Source organism: Macaca nemestrina, chromosome 18, assembly GCF_043159975.1.
Source record: "Macaca nemestrina isolate mMacNem1 chromosome 18, mMacNem.hap1, whole genome shotgun sequence".
Lineage (NCBI taxonomy): Eukaryota > Metazoa > Chordata > Mammalia > Primates > Cercopithecidae > Macaca > Macaca nemestrina.
In genome coordinates, this window is record NC_092142.1 from 48928910 (window position 1) to 48941268 (window position 12359).

Below are 12359 nucleotides of genomic sequence, written 5' to 3' on the forward strand. Positions count from 1 at the left end.
AAGCGGCGAACGGGGAATAAATGAATGAACGATCTGGCTCCGGAGGGCTGCAGTTCCTCCCCGGGGCAGGAGGCGGCGCCAGCGTTACGCCAGCCTGGCCGCAGGCAGTTCTTGGTCCCTCCGGCTGGCCGTCCAACGCTAAGCTCCGAGGCTGGTGCAAGAGATAGCCAATAGAAAGCCGTCTTAGTTGGCGGTCTACTAGAGGAACCCAATGAGCGTAGCGGGTATAGTCAAGGGGCGGTGCGACGGGGAGGGGCAGCGGGGAGCGGTTAGAGGTGGGAGTTGGCGCTGCGGGCCGGGCGGGGGCCGCGGAAGCTGCGATGCGGACGGGGCAGCGGCGGTGAGCTGAGCTGCCGCCAGACATGAACTCGCTGGAGCAGGCGGAAGGTAGGGTGGGCCGCCCGGGCCCGTCCCACGTCTCCTCTCAGAAGCTGGCGGCGCTCCGGAGGGGCCGGCGTCGTGAAGACCCCCGCCCGGGGAGGAGGCCGCAGAGGATGGAGCTCGGGGCCCGGAGCTTGGGGGCGCGGAGGCAGCCGTACCTGGCCGGACGCGGGGGGCGGCGCCTCAGCTCCCTCTGTCCCCACAAGCCTAGAGGGTTTTGAGCTCCTCGCCAGCTACTATTTTTATTTTCTATTCATTGGCAGACACTTGCACTCCGTGCATTGCAGCCTGCTAATTCATTTCATTTCATTCTCACAGCCCCGCGAGTTGTATCCCTGATTCCTACGGTGGTTTCCGGTAACTGCCAAGGTTAGGAAGTGCCGCTCGGTGTTTTAAAGTTTAAAGCACACCACTGCGGAAAGGATACCCCACCACTCGGAGCAGCTTAGACGCCCCTGTCTTCTAGAACTAGGCGCTGCCTGGGCGCCACGAAGATCACCTGTACCCCCTTCGGAGGGGGCAAGGGGAATGTCTTTCCACACCCACCGGCTATCAGTGTCAAGAAGTCTAGTAAGGCCAGACAGCGTAGCCATTAATTAAATATAAGAGCTGGAAACAGCAGGCGGGTAATTGTAGTCAGGTAGACCTCGAAGACTTTGATGTTAGGCACTACGTGGTTCTAATAGGAAGTTCTTGGTTCCCGGAGAGCTAAAACTGGATTTTAATTTTATTTGCAACCCTGAAATTGTTCGCTTTTGGCGCTGGCTGAGGCAGCTGCTTAATTTCTCCCCATACCATTTTTATGAAGCTTCTAAAAGTGAATCAGTAAGTTTTCTTATATGAGAAATTGGAATTAAAGAACTCTAATGTTTTTGTCAAGTGCTTAAAAAGCTGTCATAGTAAATGAAATAAACAGTGCAGTGATACATGGAAGTTAGTGTGTAAGACCTGAAGCAGTTAAGAGTGTCTCACGTGTCGTCTTAATGTTAGGTAAATACTCTGTGACATTTCGTCAGACGAGTAAGAGTGGCTAATTGGAAAATTGACATCTTTCTACCTAGATCTCAAGGCTTTTGAGAGGAGACTTACTGAATATATTCATTGTTTGCAACCTGCTACTGGTCGTTGGAGAAGTAAGTTCCTGAATGTTATTTTAAGGGAAAACTAACAGTTGATAATTTTATCCTTATGTAGGAATGATTTGCTTTTATGTAAAATGTTTGCGTAAATTTATTTAACATTGTGAACAATGCCTTATGAAGAAATTTTTAAGAAAAGGAAATTGTAACTGGCCTTCTCAAAAGAACAGTCTATGTCGTGTGGTTGTTTTTGTTTTTGCATTGAAAAAAATATTTTTGGCCAGGCGCTGTAGCTCACGCCTATAATCCCAGCACTTTGGGAAGCCCAGGCAGGCGGATCACCTGAGGTCAGAAGTTCAAGACTAGCCTGGCCAACACGGTGAAACCTCGTCTCTACTGAAAATACAAAATAAGCCGGTCATGGTGGTGCCGCCTGTGATCGCAGCTACTCGGGAGGCTGAGGTGGGAGAATCGGTTGAACCCGGGAGGCAGAGATTGCAGTGGGCCGAGATTGCGCCATTGCACTCCAGCCTGGGCGACAAGAGCAAAACCCAGTCTCAATAAATAAATAATAAAAATATTTAAATTTTTAAATTAACTATTACAACTTTGATAAAGACATACCTAATAAAAATTTCACTAGCCCGTTTGGCAGTTTTATAATTTGCCTACAAACTATTGGAATAAAATTTTAGTAAGAAGAATCATATTGGCAGGGCGCAGTGAGTCACGTGCATAAAAATTCCAGTGCTTTGGGAGGCCGAGGCGGGAGGATTGCTTGAGCATGGGAGTTTGAGATCAGCCTGGGTAACATGGAGAGACCCCATCTCTACTCAAAAAAAAAAAAAAAAATTTAGCCAGGCATGGTGGCACACCCCGAGGTCCTAGCAACTTGGGAGGATCACTTGATCCCCAGGAGGTTGAGGCTGTAGTAAGCTGTGTAGTGCGCTAAGTGAGCTATGTTCACTGCACTCCAGCTTAGGGAACAGAGGGAGACCCCGTGTTTTTTTAAAAAAAAAAGTAAAGTCATGTTATTTAATGTATACTTGGAAAAGTTACAAAATTACCCTTAGTTGATTTTTAACAAAGCATAACTGCTGCTTTGAAGTCTGACCTAGAAAAGAAATTCACATTATTAGTATCTATTCATAAGTATCATGAGTGCTACAAAATATAATTTGAACAGTGATTACTTGCCCATGGAAATACATAGGAAGTGTGGACAAATATAGGAGCCATGAGATCATCAAACAAAATGCTTTGTTAGTATGTGTTTGGAATAGTTTTGGTTTGTTTTTTGGAATGAAGTCTCGTTCTGTTGCCCAGGCTCGAGTGCAGTGGCGCCATCTCGGCTCACCGCAACCTCTGCCTCCCGGGTTCAAGTGATTCTCCTGCCTCATCCTCCCTAGTAGCTGAGATTACAGGTGCCCGCCACCACGTGCAGCTAATTTTTTTGTATATTTTTAGTGGAGATGAGGTTTCTCCATTTTGGCCAGGCTGGTCTCAAACTCCTCACCACAGGTGAGGCTTCCCAAAGTGCTAGGATTACAGGTGTGAGCCACCACACCGGGCCAAATAGTTTTAATTTCTTGGATGGTCATTATTTAAATTTAATTCCTATCAAGAAGGAAGTGTAGTAGCACACATTGAGGATTTACTTTATTTCAAAGCGTAAATCGGTTTGCTGGACCAAAAAAGTACTATTGAAGCTAAGGATCTGGCAAGATTTTTTGTGTAATTGTTATTAAATCTATTTGCAAAGTTTTATTAGTATGCTGTGAGAATTCTGGTTGGTCAGAATTTACAGGTAATGATTTTCCTAGGTTCTCTGGTTTACCTAGGAATTATCCCCAAAACCTATGTTTCACTGTTAATTGAATATCTTTTAAAATGTATATGATACTGCCCTATCTTATAAAAGGTGATATAAATATACTTACTTTTTCTCTGACTCATGGTCTTAGCACTTACTTGGTTAATGAACCAGCCAAATAAAGCATGTGTATGAGGTCCTTTCTAGTGTATTGATTTTGCTTTTGCTTATTTTTTTTAAAACATACATGTGTAATATAGTGTGTGTATTTCTGCAAATACAGAATTGTAAGAAATTGAGTTAAGTCTATTCTGAGTTCAGAACATAGTTTTGATATTTTGATCCTGTTTTTCTATATTTGCTATATTTCTGTTGCTCTTGGAAACTGGATTTCCACATTTGAAAAATGTATGCGTCCTAACTGAAAGACAGGCAACGGTCATCATCTCCAGAATATTAACTGGGTCTTGATGCCCCTTTATTATTTTTTACTAATACCATTCTTAAGTTTTACTTACAATTTATTTAGAATTTCTAAAATCATGCTAGCTCAGTGGAGAGAAAGACCTTTTCTTAGTTTTACTGGCAGAATTTCTACCCTACCTTTAAGTCCCTTAAAGAAAATCCGATACTAACTGGTGTGCTCCATACTTCTTGCACTGACTTTAATGTAACCATGGCAGTCATCTGCAAAGCAAAATCCTTTAGTCAGTCTTCTCAGTACATTCAAAAAGGAGTCTTTGATGGTTTCTTTACAGTAGAAAATGAGTTTGTTGTTTTTTTAATTTGAGTTTACAAGATCTGTAAAATCTTCACTAAGCACAGTGAACATTACATAGCATAGACTCTTCTACTGAAGTGTCACCATCGAATTGCTTTTTATTTCATTGATCTTCATAAGTTCTGACCAAATCATAAGAGAAACAGTATCCTTAATTACTAAGGTTCACAATGTTTAAGAGAATTCCTGGAAGCCATATGGCAAGCCTCCTAATTCCTGAGTCTAGTTAGTGCATTTTCCATTTAATAAAGTGCTATATTCTTTGGTTGTCATTTAGTAGGAACTTCTGGTGATAGTATCACATATTAAGTATGTATTTGCTTACTAATTTCGTGTTTATCTTTCATCAGTGCTTCTTATAGTGGTATCTGTCTGTACAGCTACTGGTGCCTGGAACTGGTTAATAGACCCTGAGACACAAAAGGTAGAAGTTTTGTTTTAAAATCATTAGCATAATTAAATGAGATAATGGATATTGTAGTGCTTTGTTAATGATAAAGTATTCAAACACTACTACTAGTGATATTGTCGTATTAAAAATATGCCTTTTATTAATTTGCTCAAGGAAGATTTTGGCTGGCTGTTGTGAATTAAGTGTCTTTACAGGGAAAAGGTCTAAGAGATGCGATTATTTCTTAGACATTTAGTTGTTATTTGTCATTCACTTCTGAATTTATCATTTGTACATTTTTTATATATCTCTCATTTTTACTTCAGTGTGAGTATTCTCTTCATTCTGCTTTGTTCATTGAGTGTCATCAGTGCCAGCTTTTAAAAGTTCTAAAATAGGCCAGGCATGGTGGCTCACACCTGGAATCCCAACACTTTGGGATGCCAAGGCAGGAGTTCAAGACCAGCCTGGGCAATGTAATCTAGCAAGACCCCATCTCTACAAAAAATTTAAAAATCAGCCAGGTGTAGTGGTGCATGCTGTACCCAGCTACTTTGGAGGCTGAAGTAGGAGGATCACTTGAGCTCAGGAGATCGAGACTGCAGTGAGCTATGATTGTGCCACTACACTCCAGCCTGTGTGCCAGAGCGATACCCTGTCTCAGAAAAAAAGAGGGAGAGAAAAACATTTTCTTCAATGAGTTATCTCACTGGAGATGACTTTATGGGAAACATATGATAAAATAGCAAAATACAAGTATAATAAAAAGTCAGGACTAGATAAAAACAAGTTGGACCATGAGGTCAAAACCAGAAAGGAAACCAGCTCACTGATGTATAGGCCATGTAGCCCAACACAGTTGCCAAAATTGGATTATAAATTAGTCTCTGAGTTACCTAATCAGTGAAGTCACAGTTAATTCTGTGATTTTCATTGTCTGTAAGATAACACATATATCAGTTCCTTGGGCTAGCAAAGCTTTTCTTTCCCAACATTTCTCTCTGAAAAAAAATTTCTTGCCTGAAGTTTAATATAGGAAACACTGAGGAATCTCCCATTGGGCACTGTGCAAAAATATCCCTATACCAAATGCAATAACTGATTTCATAATGTTATTCCTTGAAGCATCCTTTGATGAAAGCTGATAGCATGTTTCTCACATTTCCACCTCTTTCTACTAACTTGTGCCTTAATTTCAAACTAAGGGCTTTTTTTTATTAGGGAAGTAGTTAGTCTCCAATTTTTCAGTGAAGTTTCTTTCCCCCAGTGCAGTTTTATTTAGGGAGTAATGATGTAATTTTCACAAATCTTAAAAATCCCCTCCCCACTTTAAGCTGCAATTAACCAAGTAGTACTTTCAGTAGCTCTGTTTGTATTTGTTTTACAGAAGAAAAACCTAAGAGAAGGCTTTTGTCATCAGTCTCTATGGCAATTCAGACAGCCAGAGAGGTTTATTTCCCACATAGTCTCCCTAACTTTATCTGCTGAGGTGGAGATATATAAAAGGATAGGTGGCAAGGGGAAATTGGTGATGGAATTTTATGTTAATAGAGGATTTTTATGGCAGACAGGAAACTCTCTTGTGTGTTCATTTATAAAAATCTGATCTTAAGGCTGCATTTGGTAGTCATCTTTAGGGGAAGAGTGGAAGGAGGCTGGCAAGAAGATTGAAAAAGATCCATCTTGGGAAATGAGTCTGACTTCTAATTGGGAAAAATATAAGCTGATTTCAGCTAGTTGAGATCTTAATAAAACACAAAATTAAATGTAATTTGAAATAGGCCCAAAACTATGTAGTTAATATAATTTTCTAAATTAGGTGAGAATATAACTATTCGCCTAAGGGTTGGCTCTTTATATTTCAGTATTTAATAACCCCAAACCTGACAGGAGTTTTAACCAGCAATTGTATTTGTAGCAAGAGTTGCAAACTCAGGAGCCAGTGGCTAGCTGGAAGAACTTAGGGAGAGAAAGAATATGGCAGACAGGAAGTACCTGACTGCCTGGCCTGGAGAGAACCACTGTTTCGATGCACTGGAATGTTGCCACGGAGGGAGGAAGGCTGAAACTGATGGCCTAATTAAAATGAAGACATAAAGCATTGTATATGCTAACCTGGTGCAAGCTACACACAACAGAGCTGGCTTGTGAAAAACTGTCCTCGGAGGTTTGAAGAAGACATTCTTCTGGAATATTAACTTTTCCTTGGGTCATCATCTTTCTGGCAGCTTCTTTCCTGGTATTTTCAGACTCTCATTTCTTCATCTGACAAACTTCTGTAACCAGTACCATGCTGGGCCATCTGATACCTGGCGCTTCTGTCTTAAAACGCGTACCTGCGCATCTCCTGCTGTGAGAGTCGAGTGGGGTGTGTGGAACTTGATTCTCTTGCTCCCATCTAGTTACTAATTCACTTGATTTCTTTCTACAGAGGCTCTAAATGCTTGTCTTCTCTGTGTCTCCAGTCGACATTTCCATTTCGGTGCCTACTCTTGTTCCAGTCATGGATCCTGGACCTTTGGCCCTCTACATATTCTTAGACTTGTGGATTGTCCTGTTTTCTGCTGTCATTCGATATATCCAGATCTGAAATCAGCCCTTTCTCTCTTTCATTTTAGTTCTTTATGGATAGCTACTAATCGTTTTTCCCTTCTTGAATGTCCTGTGGTCATTTAGATCTCAGTAGCTTCAAAACCAAATTTGTTTTTTTGCCTCTGCAGGGAGGAAGGGGTGATGCTGGAATTGAGTGTTATGAGGTTATGTAAGAGTTAGCCAGGTGGAGGGAGAGAAGTGAACAAGGCAGCGTATGTGTGGAAATATGGCAGGAGATGAAAATTAGACTGGGACCAGGTTATGAATGGCAGTTTGCTCAACTCTTCTAAGGAAGCTTTATAACAGCGAAAGTAGGCCGGGCGTGGTGGTTCATGCCTGTAATCCCAGCACTTTGGGAGGCTGAAGTGGGCGGATCACCTGAGGTCAAGAGTTCAAGACCAGCCTGGCCAATATGGTGAAACCCTATCTCTACTAAAAATACAAAAATTAGCCAGGCGTGGTGGTGGGTGCCTGTAATCCCAGCTACTTGGGAGGCTGAGGCAGGAGAATTGCTTGAATCCTGGAGGTGGAGGTTGAGGTAGAGGTTGCAGTAACCTGAGAACGTGTTATTGCACTCCAGCCTGGGTGACAAGAGTGAAACTCTGTCTCTAAAAAAAAAAAAAACAGGGAAGGTAACTAAATCATGTTTGATTTGTGTTTTCATTGAGACCAGAGGCCTCACCTTCACTCGTTCAATGCAGAGTTCAGTAAATATTTTTGATAGGGTTGTTTTTTGATTATAGGAATGAATTTGTAATAGTTCAAGTATTTGAAATGGATGGGGGGAATACTGCTATATTTATCTTTATAGAAGATAGAAAGCCTATACATTTTTATTTTTACAACACAGCAATACAGAGAACTAAGATTATTAGAAGTCTTCAAATCCTCATAGTTTAGATGATAAAAAAAATTATATATATTTACGTACAAATGGGGAGGTAGGAATCAGCCATCCCAAGATTTTTAACATTTTTATATTTTCAACTCTTACAGGTGTCCTTCTTCACATCATTATGGAATCACCCATTTTTCACCATTAGCTGTATCACTCTAATAGGCTTGTTCTTTGCTGGAATACACAAGAGAGTAGTTGCACCATCAATGTATCCTTTACCAAGGATTAAGTTTCATTCTCTGAAGTGCTTTCTTGATGTAGGTAATGATTAAAAGCTTACTCTTGCTGGGCGCGGTGGCTCATGCCTGTAATCCCAGCGCTTTGGGAGGCCTAGGTGGGCGGATTTCCTGAGCTCAGGAGTTCGAGACCAGCCTGGGCAACATGGTGAAGCCACATCTCTACTAAAATACAAATAATTAGCCAGGCATGGTGGTCTGTGCCTGTAGTCCCAGTTACTTGGGAGGCTGAGGTGGGAGAATCGCTTGAACCCGGGAGGCAGAGGTTGCAGTGAGCTGAAATCATGCCACTGCATTCCAGCCTGGGCTACAGAGGAAGACTCTGTAAAAAAAACAACAACAAAAACATAATGCTTACTCTTGAAATGAGAAATGAGAAATTTTCCTTTGACCACATGTATTCAGTATAGCTGCTCGATGTCGGACGGTATTAGCAGAATACAATATGTCTTGTGATGATGTAAGTATTTTTTTGGTTAGAAAATTATAAACCTGCATGAAAACACTGAAATTTTTGGCTTTAGAAAGGTAGATGTTTTATTAGCAATAAATTTTCTCTGTGGAATGAATAATGAGAATATACTTAGAGCATTGATTTTAAGAATCTTTTACATTGAACATCTTTGACATTGAGATCTATCTTACAATCAGTGAGATCTGACAAATTGGGAGAGTTGACAATATTTCTTAATGGCATAAAATCATGATGCATCTTATAACTGATGCATCTTAGAGTCAGTGAAGTACAGTGGTTGTTTGTTATTGACCAAAAATGGCTCAGCAGATACTGGTTTTGTAAACTACTGTTATTTATCAAGTGATATGCTATATATGTTATTTGTAAATAGAGTCATAGATTAATTTGTGGACTATGGACATATGAACCTATTGTGTTTTTAAAAGTAGATGATGGGAGACTGGGCATGGTGGCTCATGCCTCTAATCCCAGCATTTTGGGAAGCTGAGGCAGAAGGATCTCTTGAGTCCAGGAGTTTGAGACCAGCCTGGGCAACATTAGCAAGACCCCATCTCTACAAAAAATGTAAAAATTAGCCAGGCGGGTGGCGCACACCTGTATTTCCCAGCTGCTTGGGAGGCTGAGGCAGGAGAATTGCTTGAGCCCAGGAGTTTGAGGCTGCAGTGAGCTGTGATCATACCACTGCAGTCTAGCCTGGACGACAGTGAGACCCTGTCTTTAAGTAAATTAAAAACTATCATGTACCAGTGTATAATAAGGGTGTTGCACAATTTTGGTAGGTAGCTTCTATTTTGATTTGCTTATTTTATTTATAAAAGTGTCTTAGCCTTCAATTTAAAAAGTCATTAAACAAGTAATACGTATTCATTACAGAAATTAGAATAAAGAGGCCAGGCATGGTGGTTCATGCTTGTAATCCCAGCACTTTGGGAGGCCAAGGCGGGAGGATTGCTTGAGTCCAGGAGTTTGAGATGAACCTGGGCAACATAGCAAGACTCCGTCTCTACAAAAAATGAAAAGAGGAGAAAAAAAGATGTATGTAGTATTTTAAAATAAAGAGCTCAGAAGGAAACTCCACACAAAGGAAGCATTGAAAGCATAACTATTAATTGTTTAGTCTTGACTATAGAGAAGCGTTCTTATTCCTTGCACATACCATTTAAGGTTTATAAATAAGCAATGTTATTTTTACTAGAACTGTGTATTGAAAAAATTTTATCTTTTCATTTTTGCAGACAGGAAAACTAATTTTGAAACCTAGGCCTCATGTTCAATGACAATCTTCACTCATTGTTATGGGACTTAAAATAGCCTTTCTTCAAATAAGTGATACAGCAAAAAGCCATAAAGGATTCCTTTTGCGGTTGGATATGTAAAGGTCATAGCAGCAACTGACAAGAAGTGTGCAATATTTACCTGGATTATCTTGATGATGGTGACTCATTATCAGTGCTTTGGTACTTTTGATTACCTGTGTTTCAGTATTAGTGTCACTTTAGTACTTCAGATCCTGCAAAGATTTTTGCAGATGAAGTATGTATGTATGTTACTAAGTTAAACTTAGAAACAGAACCTCATTCAGTTTTTATAATGTATTTTTTGCAAACTACTGTAAATAGCAGATCAATGCCAATGTTAAACAAAGAGGAAAACGTTGTGTGGACTTTGTTCTCCTGCACCGGTATTTCAGGAACATCTGCTTGCCATCCCCACAGCTCTTTAAAACTGGCTATTATGTGTGCCTTTCATTCTTACACTTCTAATCATACTGCAGGAAAAACATTGGATTCAGCTTAGACTGAGGAAAACTCTCCATTATGTTGTAAGAAATTATAGATGTTTTGAGAAACACTTTTTGTTAAGCCAGATATTGAACTCCAACTATTGTGGTTTTATTTTTAGTTTATTGTTTTCTTTTTTTTTTTTTTTTTGGTTTTTTTTTTTTTTGAGACGGAGTCTGGCTCTGTCGCCCAGGCTGGAGTGCAGTGGCTGGATCTCAGCTCACTGCAAGCTCCGCCTCCCGGGTTCACGCCATTCTCCTGCCTCAGCCTCCCGAGTAGCTGGAACTACAGGCGCCCACCACCGCGCCTGGCTAGTTTTTTGTATTTTTTAGTAGAGACGGGGTTTCACCGTGTTAGCCAGGATGGTATCGATCTCCTGACCTTGTGATCCGCCCGTCTCGGCCTCCCAAAGTGCTGGGATTACAGGCTTGAGCCACCGCGCCCGGCCTGTTTTCATTTAAATGCTAAATATCCTTTATATTGCTTTAATAATTTTTTTTTTTTTTTTTTTTTTTTTTTATGGAGTCTCGCTCTGTCGCCAGGCTAGAGTGCAGTGGCACGATCTTGGCTCTCTGCAACCTCTGCCTCCTGGATTCAAGCGATTCTCCTGCTTCAGCCTCCCGAGTAGCTGGGACTACAGGCACATGCCACCATGCCCGGCTAATTTTTTTTTGTATTTTTAGTAGAGACAGGGTTTCACCATGTTGGCCAGGATGGTCTCGATCTCCTGACCTCGTGATCCTCCTGCCTCGACCTCCCAAAATGCTGGGATTACAGGCATGAGCCACCGTGCCTGGCCTCTTTAATAATTTTTAAAATACCCTAAAGGCTTGTGAATATACAAGTCTACTGATAAATTATGTATTGTCTGGGAATTTGATAGTCACTGTTTTAGATAACTGGATTTTACGCTGTGGTAGACAAGCTGTGACACTAGTGTTGCACAGGTATAATTGATCATCCTACACCTTCACCAGAATAACTTGGGAGCGGTGCCACAAACTAGAGTCTACAATTCTCACTGTTTAGAGAGTGTTAATGACATACTGTGTATGCATAATAGCCACATGTACTATAATAGCCCTTAAAATTAAACTATTGGGATTGCTGTAAATATTTTAAAGTACTGGAGGTGCCTTTTACCTGTTTATTAGATTTTGAAAAGGTTTAAATTATTTCATGAGCAATCTTTTAAATTTCATTTAACATAAAGCTGAAAATTCAATAACAGGATAAAAAACTTTTTAACAAGGCTGCCATTTAACTTAAATGTGTTCATCTTAGCTTTCACATGTATAAAATTTTATTCTTTGAACTGCAGCAATAAAACCCTCTGCTCCTAAGAAGTCTTAAGAGGGTATTCTATATATTCTGCTTTGTTTTATTTTCTGTAAATTTTGTAGGTAAATATGTGCATAAAAAATAAATACTTTATATATAACTCGTGATTGGACTTTTTATTTGGTTTATTGTAAGTTTGTAACTCTGAAAAAAATGTTAAAACATATTGTCTGTATCAGATATAAGCTAGTCCCAGATGAGACATTTTACTTTAGCTCTGTGTCCAAGACAGCAAATTTTAAGTAGCACGTGTAGCTACCCAGTTTATTAGGTTATGATTACTTTTGATATGTCTTATTTATCATAGTCTAATAACACTTGGCTGTTAATAGGAAATACAGGTTTTGTCATATTGCTCTTTACAAACTTGGATTGCCAGTTTCCTCCAAGAGCATAAAGCCGAAGAAGTATGTTATAGGCCCTTCATCTTTTTTGGAGTCATGAATTCCTTTGAGGATTTAATAAAAGACTTGACGACTCCTCTAGGAAAACCCACTTGTGTCTTTGCATGCACTTGGAGGGAACTTCAGATGCCACATTACTTGGATTCCACGGGCTTCAAAAGAAAACAATCTGTTATAGTCCAGA

The 12359-nt window shown here is 40.3% G+C and overlaps 1 protein-coding gene across 2 annotated transcripts; it reads left to right on the forward strand.

Annotated features, from left to right (window-relative positions):
- The first annotated feature begins 265 nt into the window (after nucleotides 1-265).
- LOC105492246 (CTD nuclear envelope phosphatase 1 regulatory subunit 1) lies at nucleotides 266-11871 on the forward strand. 2 transcript variants are annotated; one of them, XM_011759278.3, is made up of 7 exons: nucleotides 282-387; nucleotides 700-750; nucleotides 1443-1514; nucleotides 4405-4478; nucleotides 8034-8143; nucleotides 8577-8631; nucleotides 9885-11871. In XM_011759278.3, the coding sequence occupies exons 1-7, from the start codon at nucleotides 363-365 to the stop codon at nucleotides 9924-9926; spliced, it is 429 nt and encodes a 142-aa protein (XP_011757580.1). In that variant the 5' UTR covers nucleotides 282-362; the 3' UTR covers nucleotides 9927-11871. The 2 variants fall into 2 exon arrangements, with proteins under 2 accessions (XP_011757581.1, XP_011757580.1); XM_011759279.3 differs by lacking the exon at nucleotides 700-750 and having other exon boundaries at nucleotides 266-387.
- The last annotated feature ends 488 nt before the right edge of the window (nucleotides 11872-12359 follow it).